This window comes from Scophthalmus maximus, chromosome 13 (genome assembly GCF_022379125.1).
Source record: "Scophthalmus maximus strain ysfricsl-2021 chromosome 13, ASM2237912v1, whole genome shotgun sequence".
NCBI lineage: Eukaryota > Metazoa > Chordata > Actinopteri > Pleuronectiformes > Scophthalmidae > Scophthalmus > Scophthalmus maximus.
Window position 1 is genome coordinate 2,443,454 of NC_061527.1, and position 26,135 is coordinate 2,469,588.

Sequence of the window (26,135 nt, forward strand, 5' to 3'; positions counted from 1 at the left end):
GTGTGTGTGTGTGTTGAAAGTGAGTGCTGAGTGCTGTGGATATAAAGGTGTCTTTGTTAGAATGAGAGCCACTCCAGTCCTCCAGTCAGACATTTGGCCCCGGGGTGTGTGGAGAGCTTGAACGCTGCCTGAGTACTAAAGCCCCCCCCACCTCTATTCAATCACACACACACATATATTCATAAATGCACACACACACACACACACACACATCAGACAATCCATTTCCAAGACCTTACAAGGCCACAGACGTCTGTCTGACGGACTGCGCGAGATATAAAAAAACGTTGGGTTAAACCTGTGATAGTGCGTTTGTGTCTTTACCGTAAGGTGAGCGAGGGTAGAAGGGGGTGGTTTCCTTCTGCGGGATCTCCTGGACCTTCCCGTACAGCTCGCTGGTGGAGGCCTGGTAGAATTTGATGCTGTTGGCCAGGCCGCAGGTCTTGATGGCGTCCAGGAGGCGGAGCGTGCCGACGCCGTCCACGTTCGCCGTGTACTCGGCCAAGTCGAAGGAAACCTGAGAGAGAAAGGGAGGGAGAACGTGTTAAAGGGACGTTCACACTAACATCTCCTTCATGTGTTCACGCGAATTCTGTAAAGGTTTCATAATATTATAAGAGCTGTAAATTTGAAACTAAATATTTAGACTCGAGTCTTTTGGCAGACTTGAGTCGCCATCTTTATTTTCTTAAACTAAACGGACCAGATACAGAGAGAGGAGGTGTCACATGACTTGGACTTGTGTCCGCTAAGATATACGTTTTCATCTGGTGACATCACAGAATCACTGTTTGGAGAATTTACCTAATCGTGAATTAACTGAAACAAAATTCTTTGCGAAATTATACTCTTGGACTTTTAGACATAATTTTGAATTCATGTTTGAACTGAACTTTCCCCCAAAAGATTGAAGAGAGAAAGAAAAATTTGCTGTGGACAATTTTAAATTTGAATGTCTAACTTTATCGATATTACAGTTTCAGGTGAGGTCTACACTCGTTTTATTTGATTCCCAACGTTGCAAACTGACTATTGGCTTAACTAATAAAAACATGTATTAAAATGACCTTAATCTCCATCTACCACTATTTAAATTTAGAGGTCACGGTGCTGCTGGCCAATCACAGTCCACTGCTGCCTGTCCTGAAAGACTGCAAATAGTAATGTTAATAAGTATTGTAGCGAAGTTGATTATTTGCTTCATATACTAGATTTTTCAAAAGAATTTAAAAGATGCTATTTTGCACAATCGACATGTTTTCTCAGTAAAGGTCAGACAGTTGCATTGCATAAAATCTCTCGTCAATCTCGTCCTTCCCCAGACTAAAGGTGGGAGGCGACGGTGATTTGGGGGAATGTGTCGTTGCTGGAGTCCATCAGAGCCGATCAGGAAAGTCATACTTCAAACTTAATACTCCAACTCCCAGAATGCCTGTTTCCACCACTGAGAGCCAAGAGAGGAGGGAACTTAATGAACACTCGGCGGGTTGGGATTAAATTTAAATTAGAAATGGATGTGTGTGAGAGACACTGTGTACTTCTTGTGCGAGTGCCAGGTTTGGCCTCAGGCTCCAAATCAGGCGTGACGGTTAAATGGTGTGCCGGTTAGTGGTCACCACACCTGGAGCGGAGCAGCGTGAGCTGTGTGTGTGTGTGTGTGTGTGTGTGTGTGTGTGTTAGTGTGTGTGTTAGTGTGTGTGTGTGTGTTAGAGTGTGTTAGAGTGTGTGTGTGTGTGTGTGTGTGTGTGTGTGTGTGTGTGTGTGTGTGTGTGTGTGTGTGTGTGTGTGTGTGTGTGTGTGTGTGTGTGTGTGTGTGTGTGTGTGTGTGTGTGTGCGTGTGTGCGTGTGTGTGTGTGTGCGTGTGTGTGTGTGTGTGTGTGTGTGTGTGTGTGTGTGTGTGCGCGTGCGGAGGAAACGTTTTGGCCCTTTAGTGCTTCCACACCAGAGCGGCACTCACACGGGCCAGATAAAGAGCCCTTATTTCGAGCGGGGACCCGAGAACACTGGGCCTCTATTCCACTCATGGTGCACACACACACTTGTGCACTGACACACACACGCACTGACACACAAACACACACAGTGAGCAGGTTTGATCAGGGTCAATTACACTCCGCGGCTCAGTGTAATTACCTGTGACGCTCCGCTCATGCTTTTACTTTTGCATTCTGGCGTTTTCATTTATATTTACATCATTCATGAGAGCGGTGCGGAGGGAATGCTTTACGTAGCGACGCACTGCGAACGTTACACAAGCAACGTTTTTCTACAACATTTGTATGAAAAAAACACATGCCGTACCTGACGAACTTTCTACCTGGTGTTTGAAGAAATGTCAAAGAAAACCAAACTTTATGAGCTTCACAAATATTGAATCATTTCATGAAGGGCTGCTGACTATGATATCAACATAGATGGAGGACTGAAGTTTAATTTTGGTTGACCTCCGCTCACATTCACTTTTTTTTTTATGTCTGTGTCTCAGAGTAACACAAATGTACCATAACAGAAACTAAGCGTTGACTGTCTCGTGTTCTACATTGTCAATAAAATCTCTTTTTTTCTTCACACACACACACACACACACACACACACACACACACACACACACACACACACACACACACACACACACACACACACACACACACACACACACACACACACACACACACACACACACACACACACACACACACACACACACACACACACACACACGATGACATCCCAGGTCTCTCAGGACCACCGTCAGCTCCTCCTCTCCTCCACTTCTTCCTCTTGCTCATTTCTCCTCCTGCTCCGTCACTGCTTAGTCTACCCGCCCTCCCCTCCCCTCCCTATCTCTCCTTTCCTCTTGTTTTTCCTCCACCGACAAGGTCTACAACACACACACTCACTCGGACTAAGGGTATCAAAACCAGCTGAGAAGGGCAGGGTCCAGGACGCCTTGACAACTTAAATCAAACAAATTGCCTTAATGCCTCCATTCTCTGTCATTATGTAAGGCAGGGCCTGAGCGCTGACGGTTTAAAGGCCAGACGTTAGTGCTCACCGGTGTGTGTGTGTGTGTGTGTGTGTGTGTGTGTGTGTGTGTGTGTGTGTGTGTGTGTGTGTGTGTGTGTGTGTGTGTGTGTGTGTGTGTGTGTGTGTGTGTGTGTGTGTGTGTGTGTGTGTCTGGGGGGGGTGGCTGCTGAGCCCCTCGGTCGACCTGGCAGATATTGTTCTGTTCTGGGAAGCCAGCCAGGCTCTGTCAGCGTTGGGGGGTCTGCCGCCGCCGCCGCCGCCGAGCAAATATCTCGACCCCGAGAAAGAAAAAAACTTTTTAAAAAGGTTCTAAATGTACAGGATATACGTGCCGCGCTTGGCGGTTTCATTTCTTTCCTGCTCACAGACGGTCCCGTTGAAATGCATGCTTGAAACTGGGGAATGTAACCCTGTACGTGTGTGTGTGTGTGTATGTCTTGGCAGATGTATAAATATCAGCTACATGTATTCAACAATGGCCTCTCTCTCTCTCTCTCTCTCTCTCTCTCTGTCTCTCTGTCTGGAATAATATGGAGGCATCCAGTTGTTTATACACAGCGGGTTGAAGAATGTTGAGTTTTATTGTGTGAGCCCAGAATAAAGTCAATCACTCAGGAATTAATGGGAATAACTGGGAATAATTAATGGGGGGGTGTGTGTGAAATAATCTGTATAGAATCGACCAAGTCCGACCAACCCTGAACATCATCTTGGAGTTTGGGGGAACACCATCGACATTTTATGAACCAGACAACTAATCGATTAATCCAGAAAATAATCAACAGATGAATCGATAATGACAATAATCGTTAGTTTGCAGCCCTGCAAACAAACAGTTTGTAAAGAGTCAAATGACGATAATCGATGCTTCAGTCACTGTTTGGAGAAACCTTACACTTGCATGTGATTTAAATTAATTTGAACAAGCATATGATTGATATGATATTTTTTACAGCAAATGACTGGAGTATGACTGTTTGAATGAATGTTCAACGACGTGTTTTGGGCGAAGCTGACAGACTCTAATGAACCTAAAATATTAGCAGCTGGCCGACTGATATTATGCTGAATAAATATGTCAAAAGATCTGGGAACTACGACATCTTAATCCCGATGCTTTAATACTTGAGACGTTGGCACCTGAGTGAACTGCAGCGCGGCACTTTCTCGTTACTGTGTGGACGTCGTCGTTAAAACACCGATACTCCGGCGCATTCCGGCAAAACCACAATCATCCCCAAATAAAGAATAACGCCCTGGAGGTGGAGAGAGAGAGAAGAGACAGACAGGGAGAAAGTGTGTGTGTGGGGGGGGAAACCCAGTCAATTACACCTTTACTCATCACATAACAGTCCAACTAAAATTAGAGCAGTCGTGTGTTAACAGGGCAAAGACAAACAGGCTAAGTTCCCTCCAGGAGAGGGAGAGGGGGAGGTTCAGACCCGACCTGGCAACCCACGCGCAGCCAGACAGGTCAATTACTCAGCTTTCATCAGCTCAGCTCCAGTGTCACTCATTTGCATCACGACGCCAGCACACTGTAAGACGGACACGACTCTCCCCGAGGACACGAGGCCTCGGTGCGGCGCTGCTCCTCTCAGATTCCAGTTATTTTTTGATTCATTAAGGTGCAAATGAATTATAAAGGCCTTATTTGTGTGATAAGAAACTTCTAGCTGCAGCAGCTGGGAGAGAAGAGCGGCAACAGGCAGTGGATTCATTATTTGATGGCACATTAAAGGAGTAGTACGACTGGTTTTAACCATTTTTGCCTTATTTGTTGATTTGTTTGCCTCAGTCTCATTGTAAAGCCGCAGTTGTCTTGGAAGTTGGTCTCAGACTCGTATAAATGATAAGGTCTGCGACGACGCGTCATCGTCTTTGATTACGTCGGTTACGTAAATTTGTCGATTTGCGTCGAATGAGTCGACGCGTCGGGTAAAGGGCCTCAGCTGGAAAGCGTTTGAAATGGTTCCTTCACTTATAGATTTATTTTTAATATATGACATTATTTTTTATTTTGTGTATTTTCTGTCACATTTTAATTACCAAGACATGCCCTAAAATATTATTTTGCATTTTGCATTAAGTTGGACTGAATTTATGGTACAAGTAAATTATGCCCTTAAATCATTTTTTTGCAGTCTTGGCAAATTTCTATTTGAAAGTATTCTCATGAGAAATTGAACACTATTACACTACTACACAATATTTTATATTCTTTCCTTAAACAACAAATATCACTGTTCCTGAAACGATACTTGCGGCATATTTCCGAGAAAGAAAGAAATTCTGGGATTCAAAATTCAAAGGACACGGAAGACTGATTGTGGCGCAACACGAATTTTTGAATGACTTCACTGCTTTGCCGTGTTTTAACAGGTTTCCCTGCTGTAGCCAGAGCTACTGTTGCCGTCCGCTGGCCCACGCCAACACAACTGTATCTCCATTGTCGGGTGTTGCCTTGTTGAGATGGACCTGGAGGGGAAATCTCTCCACCTCCAGCTCCTGTCTAGTTGCATTTGTGTCACACACACAAGCACGCACCTGTAAGAAAAACAAAAGTGCTATTTTTTCCCTCCGTGTGTGCCAATGTGTCTTGTCCCTGAGACGCAGACACAGAAGAATTTTCGAAAAACGAGTGGGCGAGTGACGGACGCACACGCGGTGAAACGGTGAAGCGCGAGACTGAGGCGTGGACGTACCACATTGCATCACCGGTCTGGAACGTGTGCGCTCGCCCCACCTTTTTGGTGGTTTTCTCTGTTATTTAAAAATCAATCACAACACAATCCTACACAACACCAAGTCACTACACAACACAATCACAGTCCTACACAACACCAAGTCAGGGCACACACACACACACACACACACACACACCCCCACCCACCCACACACACACACCCACCCAACCACCCTATTCATGCCGAGAATTCCCTCACGACCGAGCGTTTGGTTGGACCGAGTGATGGGTGAAGACTGACGAACTAAATATAGCTCCGGGGACAAGCGGAAACATAACGAGCCTCCGAAGAGCTTATTAATTACAGAGTTCACCTTCTCAGTAATAGCCTCTGTGTGACGGGACCATAGTTTAAACAGTTCACAGGCTTTTTACGTGAGTTGTTGAACTGCATATTTTTTAAATTTTACATTTGAAAGACTGATCAAAGAATATAATTATAAAAAATGGTCACGTGAATAAATAAACGAGACTCAACGTTACAACACTTGGGTCGATTAAAAAGATAAACATCCGTGACGGGCCAGTTGGATACAGGAGCTCCACCTCTGAACTCACAGTGTCAATAAAAACCTGTTGCCAACAAGTGAAACAATGGTGGTCTAATTAAATCAGAAAACTGAAAGTTGCTTTTTCTTGGTGTGTTTCACAGTTTGTTGCTTTTCCAACGCGGGCGCTTCGCCCGGGAACGAGGAACGTTAGAAAGTGACGAGATGAGCTCATCTCAATCCCACGAGTTGACAGATTTAGGACCAATAAAGTTTATTTCACTGTGGCATGAACATTAACACCGAAAGCAGCTTTGTGTGTCTTGGCGACCGACTTTTATGCACCAGCAAAAAATGCACATCGTTGTGGTTGTTGGCCGTACACAGGAGGTGTAAACAGAGATCTTAAAAATAGGATTACAAAAAAAAAATAAACGTAGCAGAAACTTCAAGGTCACAAACATCAAGGTTTTTCAAGTTCCTAAAGGCGTGACATGAATCCACCCACTGATCCCAACCTCCTGTTCACTCATCGTCGTGATCATATCTCCATCTCCGTGCTTGTGGGTCTTCAGCTCTGGTCGGTGCGGAGGCTGCCGCAGCTATGGCGATGGACAAATACAAGTGAAACAGATGAGGTGCAGACGTGCGAGGGGGGGAACGCGTGCGTGGAGAGATGCGTGCTGCTGCAGCAGCGTATGTCAGGACAGGTACGACTGAGAGTTGGAGATCGGCTGTCAAACTCAGAAATTATGCGGTGGAGTCTGGAAAGTCCCCGTCTGCCTCCTGGCACTGAGCTCTGCCTCCCTCGCTCCTTTCTTTCTTTCTTTCTTTCTTTCTTTCAATCTGCCCTTTTTTTCCCCTCTCCCGATGGCGTCCGTGTGAACAGGTGGTGGCTCATGGCTCCATCAGTGCCGCTCCATCTCTCAGGGCATCGAAAATGTAGGAAATTTGAAATGCAAATGCAAACTCCCTGGATTTTGTTCTGATCGTTTTCCAGTACCATGCTGCGAGACTAGTTTCTGCAGATTTCCTCACTCTTTTTGTCCGTTAGCTGTTCCTTTTAATTGGAATTCAGTGAAACCTGTGAATGTTTGGCGATAACGTCCGTTACGGTATATCAATCATCGAAACTGACAGAAATACAGATTTAGAAAACTGTCATATATGATTGCTCAAAAGGATGGAGAGTTTTCAATATGAACGATTGATAAACATTCACACGTACAAGAAAAAACTAAAGAAGTAGAAGAGGAAAGACTGATCGGTATGAAAAAGGGGGTTTTCGGAGAGCTGACAGCGGAGGTGAAGTCCTACACCTCATTCCTTCAGCGTTGGATCAGAGCGCCGGGAATAAAGAGCCTGTCTGGAAAAGTCAATCAAGAGAAGAAGAACCGTGTCATCCCTCCCTCCCTCCCCTCTACTGGCCTGGTCTACCCTGCAGACATCCACCGCCAATCAATCACTCTCACCTCAGAAATACAAAACACGCGTGTAAACATGGCAACGGGTGTGACCGCGGCATGCGGCGGTCATGCCCCGCGGCTGTGGGGAGCGATCTCCTCTCACACTCATGTGTGTGCACACACCGAGTACACAGGTAGAAACACTTCTGTCAAGGGTCGGTGGGTGGATGGATGGATGGATGGAGTTGACTTCATGGGGATAAAATTGTGATCTGATCATGGGTCATTGAATTCCATTATTAATGATATCAAGCAGAGTATTGTGTAAAAATTTCAGGAAGAATTTACTCAACAATTGATCAAAGATAAAGCCAATTTACCAGCGGAAAAATAAATGAGGATTATTTTTTTTATTAAAAGAAAAAAAGAGGGATAAATAGTAAAGATGGTCGTCAACTATAATACTTAATTTTGTTGGCGGTAGATGAAATCATTGCTGCTGGCCAGATATTATTAACATCAACATAATACAAAACTGGAAAGTTTGGTTGTTTTACACTAAATTTCTTTTGCTACTGCTGGAAAATGATGCAGACTTGTTTCAGTTTGTTTCAACGACAACGAGTTTTAGGTGAGATTTCGGGAATAAAGTCATAATTTTACGAGAATGCCTCTAATATCTGACAAATCAAAAAGACCTGACCTGCATCCTGAAAAACCTTTAAAGAACATCACAGAATATATCGACATCCTCTGGACCTTAACCCTGACGGACAGGATGACCAGTGAACGTCCCAACAGATAACATCTCCCTCTCTTTCTTCTCCTTCCTCTTTGCTCTGCGGGTGTTTGTCCTCACACTCTTTTATCAGCTGACCATGTCCAGATGACTTCAAAGTAGAAGCACAAGAGGTGAGGAGGGACCTCCCACATCTGAGACCCCCTGCCAGGACCAAACCAACACCCCACCACACCTCTAACTTCCATCTTCCATCTCACCCCCCTCCAGCTGCTGCTCCTGCTGCTGTCGCTGCTCCATTTGGCTGTAATCAGCAGCAGAGAAGGGGGAGGTGGGGGGGAGGTAAGATTTGACAAATTGGCACATTCTTTTGCACCCATTCCACCCACTCTTTCCCATCCCCTTCGCAATCCTCCCTCACACCCCACTTAAATCTAGCAGCACCCCTGTCGAACCACCCCCCCGCGCACCACCACCACCCGCCCATCCCACTCCGCACTTGATGAATGCTGTCCTTGTGAGTGGAGGAAGCCACCGGCTCTACACACACACACACACACACACACACACACACACACACACACACACACACACACACACACACACACACACACACACACACACACACACACACACACACACACACACACACACACACACACACACACACACACACACACACACACACACACACACACACACACCAGGTGCTACCTCTCTTTGGTTACACACGTGGGGGGGGGGGGGGGGTTGCAGTTTGCCCAGTTTTATTTACCAATACATCAGTGGTTTTAGGTGACAGTCAGCAGACACGACAGCAGACAGGTTGAACTCTTTGTCAAATGTTGTGACAGACCATCGTGGAGCTCAATGCAAGCCCGCGTCTTGCACAACCGCTGGCCGAGCTGTGATGCACGCCTCTATCTAGGGCACGATTTGTGATACACGCGCACACACACCACCGCGAGAGCACAACTCGAATGACTACACACACACACAGATGGTAGTAGGCCACAATAGCGCAAACCCGACACACACGCTCTGGCCGCCGTGGTAGCTGTCACAGAGCCATGTGACCGAAAGAGAGCCTGGATTCTGACCCAACATTATTCCAGATTTACACAACCTCTCTCTTTCTTCGCTGCTGCTGCCCCACCTCAAACCTCAAACCTGCACTATCCCGCCTCACCCAGGACCCCCTGGACAGCAGCAGCAGCACCACGTGTGTGTGTGTGTGTGTGTGTGTGTGTGTGTGTGTGTGTGTGTGTGTGTGTGTGTGTGTGTGTGTGTGTGTGTGTGTGTCGTACATGTCGAGAAAGGAGCGTGAGCAGGATCCAGGTTATGGCCGGGCAGTTAGACGGAGGCCGTTTGGTTATAAATACCTTGTCGTCTGTCTCGCAGAGTCACTGAAAGTGGCTCCTTAAAAGCTGTTAACGCCGGGTGTTATGATTACAGACCAGAAAGACAGACGGACAGATAGACCGACGGACTATATTGATGCCTAACTGGAAAATTTCGGTGTTACATTACCTCTGTTTCGCAAACTTGGGATTCTTAACATTTATCAAATTAACTATCTTCAAGTTGCTCAATTTGTTCATGGTTCCTTAAAGGAAACACAACCTCCTTTATTTTTGTAATCTCTCTACCCATAACAATCAATTTCACAATTAACCCACCGGAAAAGCAGCCCAGCTCCGCCCCCCACAATCACGAACCACCTCTTCCCAATTTAGCATCAACTACAGAGGTTCTAAAATATGGAACCTTTCTCCAGTATCATTTTAAAAATCAGTGACTTTTTTTTTAACTGTATAAATAGCTTATATTTCTTTCGTCTCGTTATGATTACTTTCTCTTTTCTTTTTCTTCACATTGAATTTTTTCTCCTCATTCAATTTTTCTATGACTATATGACTCTAAGACTATATGCTTTTTTGTCTTTCTCTTTGTGTTGTATATTGTTGAATAATTGTAGGGAACCCAACACGCCAGCTCTTACAAAATACAAAAAAAATCAAAATGAATACAGATAAAAAAAAATAAGGATGACAAGAATGTACATTAGAATAAAATAATTAGATTTCTCCAGAAAAAAAAAGGAATTTGTCCTTTTTATCCATAACCAGATTTCTTCTTTTTTTTTTCTTTACTCAAACCATTATATGACTCTTTTCCAGACCTTTATACCACATGACACAGTCTACAAGATGAGATTATCTCATTATATCTTCCATACCACTTTTTTTTTATAAATACATACACATCTGTTTGAGAAAGACTTCTGATGAGGACAGTAAGGCTGTGACAGCAGTGCAGAGCAGAAAGAGAAAAAGATCTTTACACATTTTCCTTCACTCGAAAAAGAAATCACTGGGTTACGTTGAGTCAGCATTGGGCGCAATATAGCAGACGCAAAAAAAAAAAAAGGGTTAACTTTGCCCAGTACCTGTGGTTTGTTGTGAACCACTGATGGTGTTATTTTTATATCTCTGTGGGGTCACTGGCTCTTGGGTGGTTTTTCTTTTTACCCTCGACTTCTGCGTTAACCCGTTACTGCACCGCTGCCACACTGACCCCACACAGGGCGAGTTTTAAAGGGGCAGTAAGCAATCCTGGAGAAAGCTTGTTTCTCTCTGTTGTTGTTGTGATTTTGCTGCTCGAGCCGGGCCGTGAAATCCAGGTCGTCCAGCATGCGAGTCCGACGCACTAACCACTTCGTCAAAAGCTCAAAATGGCAGCTTTTCCCGCCAGCACGTCTCTGAAGGTGTCGACGTCGATGTTTACAAACTGCACTCGCATTGTTTTGTGGTGCGGTCCGCACCGTTTATTTGTTTTCGATAAACAGAGGCCAGCGCACAAACAAAAGCGACAGCTAACAAATTTACAGTGTAATGGTGGTTTGGCATATTTCCACTGAATCGACACCAACTGTTGTTCCAATAGAGACAGGAAGTCTAAGGCATCACACAACAATCACCTGTAAGGAGCTACTTCATAAAAATGTTAATCCTCCTCTGCTCGTATTTTCTGTTAATACTAGATTGGTGACTGCAACGGCAAAAGATCTGGGCATCTCCAAAACAAATGGTTCTGGTTTCAAACCCGTACTGAAGGAGGTGAGAAGGGAACAAATGGCTTCTTAACGAGATCACACACCTGGAGACATCTATAGAAATATCAGTGTGTACACTGCCGTGTCATTTCTAAAGGGGAGGAATTATCGTGTTGATAGAGATGCCAACACATCTAAATCCCTTCCTGAACCACGATCGGATGGTGGCGCCTGGAGACGGTGGGAATAGGACATTTGGCCGCGATGGGAGTCAGAGGCAGTGCCTGTTTATACTTGACAGGAAATCTAGCTTTTTAATTGCGTTAATCTAAATGGGGTTTGAGATTATCCTGCTTCATCTCGGCCGATACTGGTCCTTTATGTTGGTGCATACCCAATAAACCACCTCGAGATTAAAAGAGACCTAAAAATAGTACAAAATGTTTGGCAATGCCAATCCCTCCATCTTTAATCTGTCTCTGTTGATGTGATCTTCTAATCCGGGGGGATGAATTTGTTCCAGACAAAAGGGGACACGCTTTTATCCAATAAATTTAAAATGTATTTGCGATAAAAATAAAAACACAGGCCTTGTTTGAAAGAGGACATTAATCTTGACAAAGTTTATTCTTTATTGTTTGGACTTCTGCAAAGCTGGTTTCGGATTGTATTTACATAAATATGAAGTATTAGGTAGGTAAAGGTGGCATGATCTAATTTAAATGAAATATCTGTTCAAGGTCTATGTGGTACGTTTGATTATTAACCGGAAACACTATGTGATTATGTCAAGGGCTTTAAGGATAGAAAGGTAAACATTTGTAAGATAAATAGATGTACATAGAAGTGTAATTTGGGGATGTGGCCTCCTCCGCTGACTCTCTCCCAGTCTGCTTCGCCCTCTCATTTCGACGGCCAGGGGCTCAGTAGCTACTTCTTTCACTCTAAATATGTTTCAGGAGCTAAACTGTAAACTTTCAAATCAAAACCTGGTGAGGTGGTGTGACATAAAAACCTTAATCGAGTCAGTGACCGAGATACGAGCAGGTGATGATAAAGAAACGTGGCGGAGCCTCGCTGTGTGCGGCCGGGTACACCGCTGAAACAAAAAACAGAACAGAAGAAGACGAGCGAGGGCGGGGCAAACCAAACTGCCCCCGTCAGGTACAGTAGGTGTACGTTTGTGACCACAAACACATGTGTAGATTTGCTCTCTCTCGTCTGCGGCGAAGACTCGTCTGGCAGAAAGCAGGGAGGCCGAAAAATTAAAATTTAAAAGATGGTGTGATGTGGGAGCGGCCAACCTTTCCCGACCCCGTCACACCAACACCTTTCATCTGGAGCGGATTAAAGACACTAGCACTTTCTTATCTCTACACCTTCCTCTGGTCTTTCACCATCGTCTCTTTCCTCCCACACAACTCCCACCTCCTCCCCCCTTTATTCCTCCATCTCTGTGCCCGTACCTTCTTAAAATACTCTGAAATGGTGTTAAGAGTTTTGAAGTACTGAAACACCTGGACGACAGATGAGACTAGTTATTGCATTGTTTTAAAACGTTGAGCCGTTAAAACAATTATACTGCAAATTATACAGCATATAATAGTTTATTATTGAGAAATATCTGGCTCGCCTCCAAGTACATAAATCAGCGCACAGGCTCATATTTTCTTATGAGCACCAGCCAAGTCCACTCTGCTCTGTTTGAACACACAAAGTATGCAGCTCAGTTGAGGGAAGAGAAGTTGATCAATCACGATCTTGACACTGAGTGCGCGCACACAACACACACACACAAGCTGATAATGGGCATTATAATCATACTCGACCGTACCACAACATCTAACCCAAGCAGTGTTTGTGTGTGTCCTTTGTGGAATGTGCAATAAGCTTATGGATATAACAGGAGCGCTCGCACAGAGGCTAGAATTAACTAACCGAGCACTTACAAACAAACACACGTACACGCAGCCCAGTGATCCACATTAATCCACATCATCCATCTGGAGATGAAGGCATGTTGGGCCGTTCCTCGTCGGGAAGAGATATCACGGCATTCTTAACGGGAGTACGTGTTTTGCGGAGCCCAGGCCGTGATGGGAGTTTAATCTCCGTCATCCATCTCTATTAAAATGGCTCCAGATAGCCGATGGCTTTGACACTGGCCTGACGGGGCCACGGTGCCGTCGACTCCAAAGATAACAACACTGTAGCGATGAGCGTGAGCTAGTTCTGTCAACCAGACAGAAAAAAAATGCACATGAAACAAGTGACCACCGTGTTAGACGATGATTTCTTTCTGATGAATATTTCTCCCCATAATGTTCCTCCTACCCAAAGGGGCAGTGACAAAGCTTTAGATCAGAAAAAAACTGATTGCATGTAATGTGAAAAAGCTAAGCAATGTACCAAAATAAAAAAAGATTAGTTGGACATTTTGGTTTTACAGAAAGTACATTTCCTGATGACAGGGGTGAACACAGCCTGGCAGCAGCAACATCGAAGGCGCGCAGATAAACTTGATCTTAACTACGCATACATGTACAACATTTAAACAACAGTTAAAATCCCAATGTGTCTGGCGGCATCTTGTGGTAAAGTTGCACACTGCAACCAACTGAGCGACCGACAGGGACACTTATGGTGGCACACCGATGATTCCATTTCCGGTGGCGTCTGAAAATTCAACGCGACTGCGACATTTTCTGGACCGTTCGCTTAACAACCGTATTCAACAAGAGGCAGGAACATGGAGACTCCCACGGATGTCGGGTCCACCTCATGGAACTATATTTAACTCATTCAGAGTTGATGAAAAAACATAGGTGATTCGATATATGAACACAAAGTTATGGACAATATGTTCAATTTCTGTGAATAAATTCATCTAAATATTACACACTTCAGCTTTAACACTACCGTCCACGAAATGCAATACACATGAACGGTAAAGGAAGTACAGGGGCGGATTCTCGCCACTGTCATGTCGTTGATTTAAAGACAATCTACGTTGGCGGTGTAATAACTTTGTGGTAATTACTTCTGTAATACTGTAACTTCTGTAATACTTCTTTAATTACACTAATCCCATCTGCGGTGTCGCCGTGTTTTTTATTTGTAGAATGCAAATCTGGAAGTTCTTTCCCAATTTCTTTCTATATTTTCCTTTTTTTCCCTCTCTTGGGATGATAAAATGCTGAGAGCTTCCTTATTGTCAGGAAATCTATTATGACCAGCAACAGTTTAAATGCGGGCCAGTATTTTTGACTGCAACATGTTTTTGTTGCATGTATTTCCAATATCGTTACCTACACTTCATTTTGTCTTCTCTGCTGACAGCCAGCTGACCTGAACGTGATATTTTTCTCCCAAAGCAACCTCCCCTAAATATTACTCATTTATTATTACGTTATTAGTCAGTGTGGTCCTCAGGGTTCAGATCATCACTGTAGAGCTCTTACTGTCTGCGTCACGTGACCTGAAATACCATCAACGTGTCATCAGCAGAAACTCTTGATTCACACTTTCACACATCTACGCGCACACGCACACACACACACACACACACACACACACACACACACACACACACACACACACACACACACACACACACACACACACACACACACACACACACACACACACACACACACACACACACACACACACACACACACACACACACACACACAGAGGTTAGTCGAAGACAATTGCCTGGGTTCAAGTCCAGCCCGGCTCCGCCCGCCTCTCTCACCAGGGGAGGGAACATAGGAGCAGGGGTCGGCATGCCGGGTCGGACCGCTGCGGAGTGGCCAGTCTTTGAAGGAGGCCTGTGGCCGGGAAGGGTTTTTCGGGGAAGGGGAAACGCTCTGCTGGAAGTTTTAAATATCAATGGAAAGGCCTTTCGCTCTCCGCCACGCGGGACGGCAGTAGTGGCTTTCCTTTATCTCCCACCCCTTATCCCACCACAAACGGAAAGACAATGTCAAAGAAACACGTAGCAGGAATATTTCCAGGAAAGGGAACGGCCTGAACAACTGCAATCCAATCCCTAAAGGGGAAGATGCATGTGGAATGTTCTGTTTCAAAAAAAAAAAGAAAAAAACGGTGAAACATTGCGTATCAAGTTGAAACTGTAGTCAAAAATTTGTTGGGTGGCTTAAAATCCGATAGCGCTGATGTGGAGAGAAGACGCATAAGAGTCAGCGGCTGACGGACGGATCGCCATCAGCCCACAGGAGGACATGTAGGAAGAAAGTCCCCTGACCCCAACTCTCCCACGATCCAGCAGCAAAACCTGGCTAAACCGCAAGCATAACCTCTGGGCTATCCAGCTGTTTGATCCAGAAAACATCATTAAATACACACACACACACACACACACACACACACACACACACACACACACACACACACACACACACACACACACACACACACACACACACACACACACACACACACACACACACACACACACACACACACACACACACACACACACAGCAGGGAGTAGTTTGAGACTCACTCTCGAGTTACAGATAAGGTCGAGATGTTCTTTCTCAGCGTAAGCCCTCGCAGTCCCTCGTCCAACATGTCAAAATAAGCCAGATTGTACATTAACAGGCTGCGGGGGACTGAAATATTTTATTACAGAGAGAAACACGCAGGTTCTGGTGAGCGTTGAATGTAAAACCTATAGGAATTCCACGCATAGAGCTTTATGAAGCGTAATGAAGTGTTTATCCGTCTACTAGCAACGTGAGCCGTTTTCTCATCGACTTCTATAGAAACCAACGTTGGAGTCGCCCTCTGCTGGTGATTCCAAGGTTTTTTAAACCGATTTGCTGATAAGATATTTTCAACAAAAGGCTTTGGCTCTGATGCAGCCGCGGTCACGACTCACTGGACTTTATCAACGTCCCGTCCATGTTTGTTTGTTCAACTCCATAATAATGCTGCTGATCGATCCCTGCACTTTTTCGGTAAAGGTCATGTTGAAAGGTTCTGTGAATTAAACATATGGTTTAAAGCTACTGAATGCAACATTTAGAAGAACTTGTTCACAGAAATTGAATATAACGTCCATAGCTATGTGTTCATATATGTATAATCAACTGTAAATGAGTCAAATATAGTTCCATGAGGTGGACCCGACCTCCGTGTGAGTCTCCATGTTTGCTACGTCGTGTTGAATACGGTTGTTGAAGAAAACGGTCCAGAATACGTCACATTCACGTTGAATATTCAGACGCTGTCTGAAACCGGAAATGGAATTAGCGGTGCGCCGCCATAAAGTGTCCCCTGTCGGGTTGTCAGTTGGTCGCGGTGTGCAACTTTACCTCTAGATGCTGTCAGAAAATTACAAAAATGACACACTGGGGCTTTTTAGGCATTTCAACAAAGTTTTGTGTTTAGAGTTTGTATTATTCAAAATTTTGACACCTTTTGACACTTTTTTTAAAAATATCGGTTATTTTCAAATATCGGTTATCGTTCGGATTAGTAATCATCGGTATCGGCCCCCAGAAAAAAGACCATCTAACGTAAAGAAACTGTGCTTGTAGGTGACAGATACAAGCCCAAAGAGACTCGCAGCCATGATCGCAGTAAAATGAGCCTCTGCAAATATTGATTTATGTTCTGTTCTATTTTTTTATGTTGTGTAAGTGACAATAAAAAAGAGCCCCCAACCACCACCGTGTACTGCAACACGACACGAAAAAACCTCCAGCGGGTTTGAATACTTTCACACGCCGCCGTCCAAGCTGAACTAACGACGAGACGAGCTCCGGCTTCATAAAACACTATCTTGATTCAGTTCAGCCGGTGACATTGATTGATGGACCACAGCGCATGTTCGCTCGGCGGTAATTATTCTGAGCCGCATGTCGTGGGTTGGCAGCACCAACAAAATTCCACTAATCAGTTTCCTCGGGGAAACCCTGCAATTAAGTATTTAAAAAAAGTCACACTGGCACATAGCAGCTGTTTGGTTGCAAGCTAACCTGGAAAATCATTTTTAAAAATGTATAGGGGCGGGGGGGACACGTATGTGGCATCGCTTCAGTTTAATGTTTCTCAGTGACGCTTGGGTTCACCAACATTCAGAGTTGAGCAGATTTACAAATCACACAACTCATGCAAACACTAATATCTGCCCCCCCCCCCTTGTTTATCTTCTCACAGAGTTGTCCGTCCTCACCTCTACAGAGCTCTCTCCCCGCCCGGACCTCCGCCTTCCCCGGCGAGGCCGACCACAACCCCGTCCAGCCCCCCTTGGAGTGGCCTTACCCCCATTTTTACCGGCGTGGGAGCGGATACCGACGCCGGCTCACAGAGACCCGATTCAAAGCCTTGCATACGAAATTCTCTTCCTCTGCAGCGATACCTTACACTTCATCTGCATATTCACATATTCAGAGACCGGCCCTCACTTCCTGTCTGTGCGAGATAAAGAGAGACAGGGGAAAAACTGGTGTGTTTTTTATTCATTTTTCAGAAAGGGGGTTTTTGTTATTCAATCTTGGAAACCAACCAAGAGGTTGGCAGGATGTTTTGCACAAGACAGGCATCTCGGTAGCAAATCAGAAATAGTTGATGAAAAAATCAAAAAGGTTTGACATTTATAAGCCAAGATATCGAGCCATTCCTCTTAGACACAGATTTGTCGTGCAAAGCGAGAGAGAGAGAGAGAGGAAAGAAAAGAAGAAGCTTTAACTGCCACTTGAGGAATTCTGTCGAGACCTGCCCATCACGCCGCCGCCGCCGTCGTCATCAACACGGTTCCTTCCAATCCGACAGCGAGTGTCAACAGAGGCACACATGGAGAAATGAGAGCCGCTATTGTGTCTGTGACAATCTCGCAGTGCGGTTACACTCGTAAGCAAACAACAACATACCACAATGACACTCCTGGTGCGCTGCCAAGTCAGCGCCACTGTAATCACCAACCCTCGCTGGTTGTGTGTCACGGTCGCTTTCTGCCGCCCGCATGTGGAAAAAGGTTGGAGAGTGTATATTCATTCCAACCTGCATTCCGGTTATGTTCCAACAGTCGACATGTTCCATCGCTGATGCCGTCGTATGCTTTTCCCATGGGGTTGCCCCGCTGAGCTGCCGGATTCCTCAAATGTCTTGGCAGGTGAAACAATTGCAAGACTTTATGAGGGAGGCTTCCCACAGGCAAACTTGAAAGGGAGAGAAGAAGTTGTGTACAATGGAACAATGCTGCATTACTGTATATATATGTACAGATGAGCTATTAGATCAGTGGGTCTGATAAGAGATTCAGACACGTTAGCACCGGTTCTTCCCAGATAGGTCGTGATTATGACAAAGTTCTTAGTGTCCCGGTCCGACATTCAGTCCCGGTTGGAACCTGTGATGTTTGAAAATGATCTGATCTGATTTACAGGAACTTCTGAATAAAAAGGACTGAATAAAAAGGCTTAAAGAATGTCCCTACAGATAAAAAAAAAAAAAATCATCTTTGATCACAGAAGCTGGATAAAGAATTTCCACTCAGTATCAGATTCAGTGGTAAATGTTTCACTGAGAGAGAAAGGCCTGAATCCTCCTCTCTTCAATTTTTTCCCCCACAATTTTCTGCTCCCATTTTTTTTTTTTTCTATCAATTCCACTAACATTTGAGGTTTGTTCCAGTTTTAATAAAAAGGTAAAGTCATTGCGGCCTCCTTTGTCCTTTGAATTTACGCACTTAAGTCTAAGCATTGCACTTTAAATGTTTTAAATATTCTGTGACTCTTTTATTCCTATAAATATCTTTGGGGGGCATTTTTAAACCTTTATATTACACTTTGCTGGGACTTTGAACATGAAATATAAATTCCTTTCTCAACAGAAACCCCCGTCTTCCAAAAAACAAAACCACCAAATTTCCTCTCGATCATTTTGAGCTGATGTATGTGCATGTTGCCGATAGTAACCACACAATTTTATTCCTAGTATGCTTAAACGCAGAATGATGACATAATCCGTTGCTCTGTGCTAATTCGTGTCGAGTCGACTCTTTAAAATTACAGCCAAATCCAGAGTGTGATCTGTAAATCTGCAGCAATGAGGAACAGTAGCTTCAGACTTCTTGATGGGGAGTGTTTTTTTCTTTTTGTTTCTTTTACTTAAGCCACACGTCAAAGTCAATAAATGAGAGGAGAACCATAAGCGCAACCATAAAACAGGCCTGTAACAATAAAAGGAACCCTATGGCTAAACTCTGTGAAAGTGTGTGTGTGAGTGTGTGTTGTCGGGAGAGAGAGAGAGAGAGAGAGACATCTCGTCTCTGAGACGAAGCCTCGCTCGCTCCTCGCTCGGCCTCAGCTGCCAGAGCGATGCAAGTTAAGACACAATCCAGGGAAACAAAAGACTCGGCAACAAACCCTCCAAACTATTCTGCAACGCCAGACGTCAGCGACTGTGGACGCCCACACTTGTGCCCCAGGAAGATATGTGCACTCAGCGGTTACTTATTTAAAACCGTTGCACTTTCGTCCCTTAAGTTGTTTCACGTCATTACTTATATTGGAAAGACGAGGAGACGAGAGCACGAGAGGAAAATGAAATGTCCTTAGCTTTTGGTTTGTAGTTGTTTGGGTCTAAATTCAACAAAAGACAAAAAAGTCGAAGATGATTCAGATTTGTGCTGCTGTCAAATCACTTCCTTTTGATTCTGATCATTCCTGTGATTATTAGTTAAAGAAACATTATTACTTCAAACTAATCCAAATAATTTCTTTTGATGAGATGGTGTAATGGAAGTTTTTGGACTTTTTTCAGAATGTTTAGACACTTTATGGACTAAACGATTAAGCAGATTAAAAAATATATAAAATAATTCTTCGGTTCACACCTCGAATTGAGGCTGGGTATTACACTTTTCCAAAGGCAGGATTTAAAGGAATCTATATTTTTGAATTTACTGCTCTTTTTTTGTCAGTTTAAAACATCAAATTCCAAACAACCATCTATATAGATAAAGATATAGATTTATAGATCTATATATTTAGTAAAATTGGATTCTCTCACGAGATGTTTCTTGATTAAATAAAAATTCTGGAAATTTGCACTTAACTGTACATACTGTACAGTGTTTGGAATCTGACGTCTTAAACTGACAAAAAAAAGAAAAGAAACATGTTCAAATTTGTAAAGTATCTTGTCGGCAACAGAATTGAACATTTCCAAAGAACCCAGGCCCATAAATCAGCGAACGCACGTAATCGCACACACTGGGTTTGTGCACCAACACGCAAAAACTAAACTAAACAACAAAAAAAAAGAGTGACTATTGCACAAAAGAAGATTTGTGACTGAAACAACGCGAGGATGTGGTATATTCACCACCGCGGTGCTGCGTCCAACGCACATCACGGCATCACACCTGTGCAGGACTACGATGGACGTGTGTTTTTCAAATTCCAAATCCCACAGTTTACAGCCGCGCTGCCCCGAAGGCACGACGGTTTAATACGACTGTAATAAGATCAGCAAGGGGGGGGGGCGAGACGCTTGACTTTTATTGCAACAGGCATCACTCGGAGACTGTTATTGTAAACGTTTAAGTTGCGGCGGCGGCCCCGCAACCGGCCACACGTGTGTGTAAACACTCCGAGCTCGGGTTACTGAGCCCGCTCCGGGCAGATATTATAGTTACCAGTGTGGCGCTATGGGAACGTATAGGAAAAGATTTAAGCCTGGGAAGATCAGAATCCCAGGTGTGTGTGTGCGTGCGTGCGTGCGTGCGTGCGTGCGTGCGTGCGTGCGTGCGTGCGTGCGTGCGTGCGTGCGTGCGTAATGGTCGTCACTGTCAGATTTACTGGCCGGTCAGGGGAAAGTGTGAATACTGCCTTGGCTAGTGTTTGTGTGTCTATGCCCCCCCCCCAGTCATTATGTTCATAATTGAGGGAAGGAATGCATATATGGGAGGGGGGGGGCACGTTAGAGGACCCTCGACCTTTGCTTCTCGGCGACGGCTACACCCTGACAACCCGAAGATGAAGAGTTCACCTACAGCAGAGGGACGAAGAAAGGAACGACCACGAGAGGAACACATCAGTGTGGTGGGGTGCACGAAACGAGAAAAGAAGAAAAACACAAACACCACCCACTCTCCCTGGTGTCATTTCTTGCTCAACTCTCGGTAATCGTTTTGCGTGTGCGTGTGTGTGTCTCAGAGGAAAGTAAAGAAAACAGCGGAGTGTTTTCTTTGGAATTGCACACACACACACAGACACAGGAGAGCAGAGATTATCTTCTGACTAATCATGTTCTGTTCTCTGTGAGAAGACACTTATCATCACCCACTCATCCCCAAACCTCCCCCGTCCTCACCATCTTCATCACCATACATGTCTAATCGCACAGGTACAGGGATGCAAAGGCACACGCGTGCACAAGCAGCGCTCATATCTCAGGGTCACTTGACAGCAGATGAAGCGCGTCTGCGACGCGCCATCTCGCCGGTAAGTGGACGACTTGCACGCCTGAGAACGAGCCTGACGTGGCTTCATGCTAAAGAAAATAACTGATGTGTCTTTAACTTAACTAAATGTTTTTTTTCTGAACATCCCCAACTCAGCTTCACCTGCTAAACAGATCATCACATTGACACATAAATAATTGACAACAGCTGGTTAATAAACAAATCTATGGTTCCACCACTTTTCTCTCTTTTCCCAATCATGAATTCATTTTTTTATCTTTATTTAATACTTTTTGGTTTTGTGCTGCTGGTCAGTAAAAACACTGACCAACACGACCTCAGGACACAGTTGCTGCGTACCTGCGTAGCAATGCGTGACCACGATCGTTGTCCCGTCGTAATATATAACAGCTGATTTGCTAACTTGATGTCAAAAATTATTAACATTTTACTTCCACGACTGCCATTTTCACAAGTTTGAAAATAAGTTGGTGGTCCCTCACCTGTCGCAATGTGGCCAAGATGGCGTCCGTTGAGGGTGAGACTTGTCCATCATTTCACACTTTTTCACCTCTTTGAAGGCACAGTCCACATAATCATATTTTAATTTATTGTCATTCAATTTTTTTTCTTTTTAACTTTTACAGCTATTGTTGACTTGTTTTTTTATTGCAGGATTGTGAAGCACTTTGTAATCTGGATTTTTTTTTTTAAATATTATTTAAAATAATATTAATATATTATAGATAATACTACTCCACTAATGTGGAAGTCCACAAATTAGTATGAGTATTATAATCATATTGTTTTCAACTGTAAAGTGTTTTGCTCGGTATATGTCATGATATGTCAAATTCAAAAGATCCTAATTTAATTTGTAAAAGAAATTAATAAAAACTAAAAACTTCCACTTGTCCAACAATCCAGTATCGGACAAACCCTGATGCAATCATTAAAATATATTTTTTTCAAATCAACGATGAGCTGCAGACTTACAGAAAAGCTCAGAGTAGTTTCTCTGTATCTTGATGATAAACACCACTGTTGGCTGATTTATGTGATAACGATAAAAAAAAAACCACACACACCAGGTTCAGATTCAAACAGAAACAGAACAGAGCTCAGAGCGGCCGAGAGGCCACGAGCTCCGAGTTGACGGTTTGAACGTGGCGTCGGCCCGACGGTGACGTTGCTCGCCTGCCTTATATGTCCATCAGTCTCACCTCACCTCGTGTGCCCCCAGCAGACGCCAGAGCCGATGATTGATGGCACTGTGGTGAACTTGAAAACCGTTCTTCTCACTGTCACAATCAATGTTGGCGATTGGCAGCCGCAGCGGCGATGGGGGCCATTCATCACACTTGGCTGCGAGCGGAGACGTTTTCTCAGCGCTGCCGTTGATACAGTACGCCGGTGCTAATGATGAAAAAGTGAGGAGGAGTAATCATGACCTTAATAACAACCCTCACAGCGGCCCGAGGGCGAGGGAGCGGCGAGGAGGAGGAATCAGGTTTTTGAGGTTTACACGGTGTGACGACAAAGGTGGTCATAAAAAAAAAATTCTCATCCGTCTTTCCCCTTTGTGAGGACGAGCAACGGCTTAAAAAGCAGAAAGCAGCCACGGGCGCCTTCCTGATCTCAATTACACCGATACGATTCTTAAAACAACACTTTTGAAACGCTCCGCAACGAAAACGACTACAGACGCGCGCTTTTATAGACCTTTTGAAAGAAGCCGAAAAATCCTTTAAAAAGTCAACTTTAACATAGACAAAAATAATCCAAAAAGGTTCAACTGCGGCTTAGATGGAAATAGTAAGAAGCAAAAGGAGACAATGGGAAAAAGTGCTGATAGTTTGATTTATGATGGTGTTTTTCTATTTGCCACTCAAACGTCTGGCAGCAGTGAGCGGCTGGACACGAGGTTCACACACAGGAAGTGCACAAACTCAGAAATTCTGCATATTGTATTTTTTCTAATAAAAAATATATTAATTCACTATTTAATTTATTTTTTAACTCCAGGAGCCTATAGGGACCATGTGACCACTTTAGGGGCTGGAGCTGATTTTCATGGTTTGGCCAACACTCTGAAAATCTTAATGCTGCAGCATGATGGGGAGATTTTAGACAAAAGACCGTTTCCAACTTTGCGGCAACAGTTGGACGGCGACATGACGATGCCCCACGGCCAAGTCCACAAAGACTTTGACGGCCCAGCACAGACCTCAGCCTCGTCCAAGGCGATGAGCTGGGACACCGACGGGTCTCAAGGCGGAGTCAGTGTCATTGTGCTGCCGTCGGAATCAAATTCATAAATTACGACTGAGTCAGTCAAACATAACTCCTCAACTGTCCGATGACGTGAGCGCTCACATTCTCCGTCTCTCTCTCTCTCTCCAGTGGAAAAAGAGTGGCACCAGAAGATGCGCCAGGCTGCGATGGCGGCAGATTAAAAAAAGCCCCGCGGTTTTCGGAGTGACATGTTCATCAATCACACGCTCGGGTGCGCACATGCATTCTGCAGGTGTGCACGTAGCATATTTATCGTAGCATTTCATCTTCGTCTTGTATCTGTGTTTTTTCAACTCAAGATCTATTTATGAATCTGTATCATTTATAATCAAGTTGCAGCAATTTAAGGTGAACAAGATAACTGATATACTTAGAACGGCAACAATTTTTTGGAAGTTTAAAAAAAAAAAGAGAAAAATGTGCACTTGAAGATTAACATTAGCATTTTATGGTTTCAGTTTAACTGAGCTTTAAATTGATTAGTAATGGACTACTGAATTAATCGCCAACTATGTTGATAATCAATTCATCGTTTCAAGTAGTTTTTATGGGGGGGAAATTCAAAAATTCTCTGATTTCAGCTTCTTAAATGTGAATATTTTCTGGTATCTTTGCTCCTCTGTGACAGTAAAATGAATCTCTTTGGTGTGTGGACGAAACAAAACATCATCTTGGTGGTTTTGGGAAACACGATCGACATTTTCCACCATTTTATGAACCAAACAACTAAACGATAAATCGTAGAAACTTATCGGTAGATTAATCGATAATGTAAAGAATCGTCAGTTTGCAGCCCTGGACTGAGCACCAAAATATTCTCGGGTAAAATTTGAACACTGTGGAACACCGTGTGTGATTCATGGGAGAATTTGATTGGCAAATTCTTTCCAGGCCAGAAAAAGTGAGACGAGAAACTATACCTGTATATATGTGACTTTGAGTTGTGCAAACTTCCCAAAAAGTCGCCACATGCCCCCTAAATATATAAGATATAAAAAAAATGAAAATGAAGGAGCATCACAAATGCAGCTCACTCCACTGAGCAGCTGTGCTCTCGCTCTTCACTGCACCTGAAGATCCTGCTCTCTCTCTCTCTCTCTCTCCGTGAGAATAAAGGCCTGTTTGTTCGGCTGACAGCAGACGAGTGGCCCAACCCTTCATACAGGAATGACAGATTCCTGATTTAAAGCTTCGATTTAAACAGAGGCAACAAAAAAAGAACAGGTAACAGCCTACGCACACAAAGCAGCTGCAGATATAATAATAAAAAAGGAAATAAAGGAAATAAAAACTCCACTTTTATGGACGATAACACAACGTCAAAGAAACGCTCAAACGATTACACACATCGAGATGAGTATCTGAGGTCGTAACTCATCCACTCCTCTCTCTCGTCTTTGTCCGGACGCGTGACTCCAATCTTTTCTTGCTTTTGTTCGCCCATCATCATCATCATCATCATGATCATTTTCCCCATTCACGCTGTTGTCCAAACAAGTGAGATCATTACAGCAGCAGGCTTTTGTAAATAGACTGCGATCCTCAAATTACCCGACAGACACTCGTTGTGAAGCGGAGGACATGGAGCGCGCACCCACACACACGCGGTCTTAACCGAAATAATAATAATAAAGTCTTAAAAAGGAATCTACCGATTGTGAAATGACAATTATACTCCTGCCTTATTTTCTTCCCCCCGGGGGGAAAATATTTTCATATTTTTCTATGTGAAAAAGTCAAAAACAACAGACCGACCGAGATCTGAGGTCGCGGAGGACGACGAAGCAAAAACACGGCGTGAGCCAGGGAAGTTCGTCTGCGAGCGTGTGAGCACGTATCGGAGAGAGTGTGGGCAGCGGCGGTCGGGACTTGTGTGTTTTCGCGGATTAGCCACAACGTTTATCGTGAGTAATTTGAGTAATGAGCTTTATGTCA

At 44.1% G+C, this 26,135-nt stretch overlaps 1 protein-coding gene across 1 annotated transcript in view; it reads right to left on the bottom strand.

Moving 5' to 3' along the window:
• gmds (GDP-mannose 4,6-dehydratase) overlaps window positions 1-26,135 on the bottom strand; it is a 158,035-nt gene that overhangs the window by 105,679 nt on the left and 26,221 nt on the right. Inside the window, exon 5 of the mRNA XM_035647878.2 lies at window positions 325-517. Coding sequence (XP_035503771.1) covers window positions 325-517 — 193 coding nt within the window. The remainder of the gene's footprint in view (window positions 1-324; window positions 518-26,135) is intronic.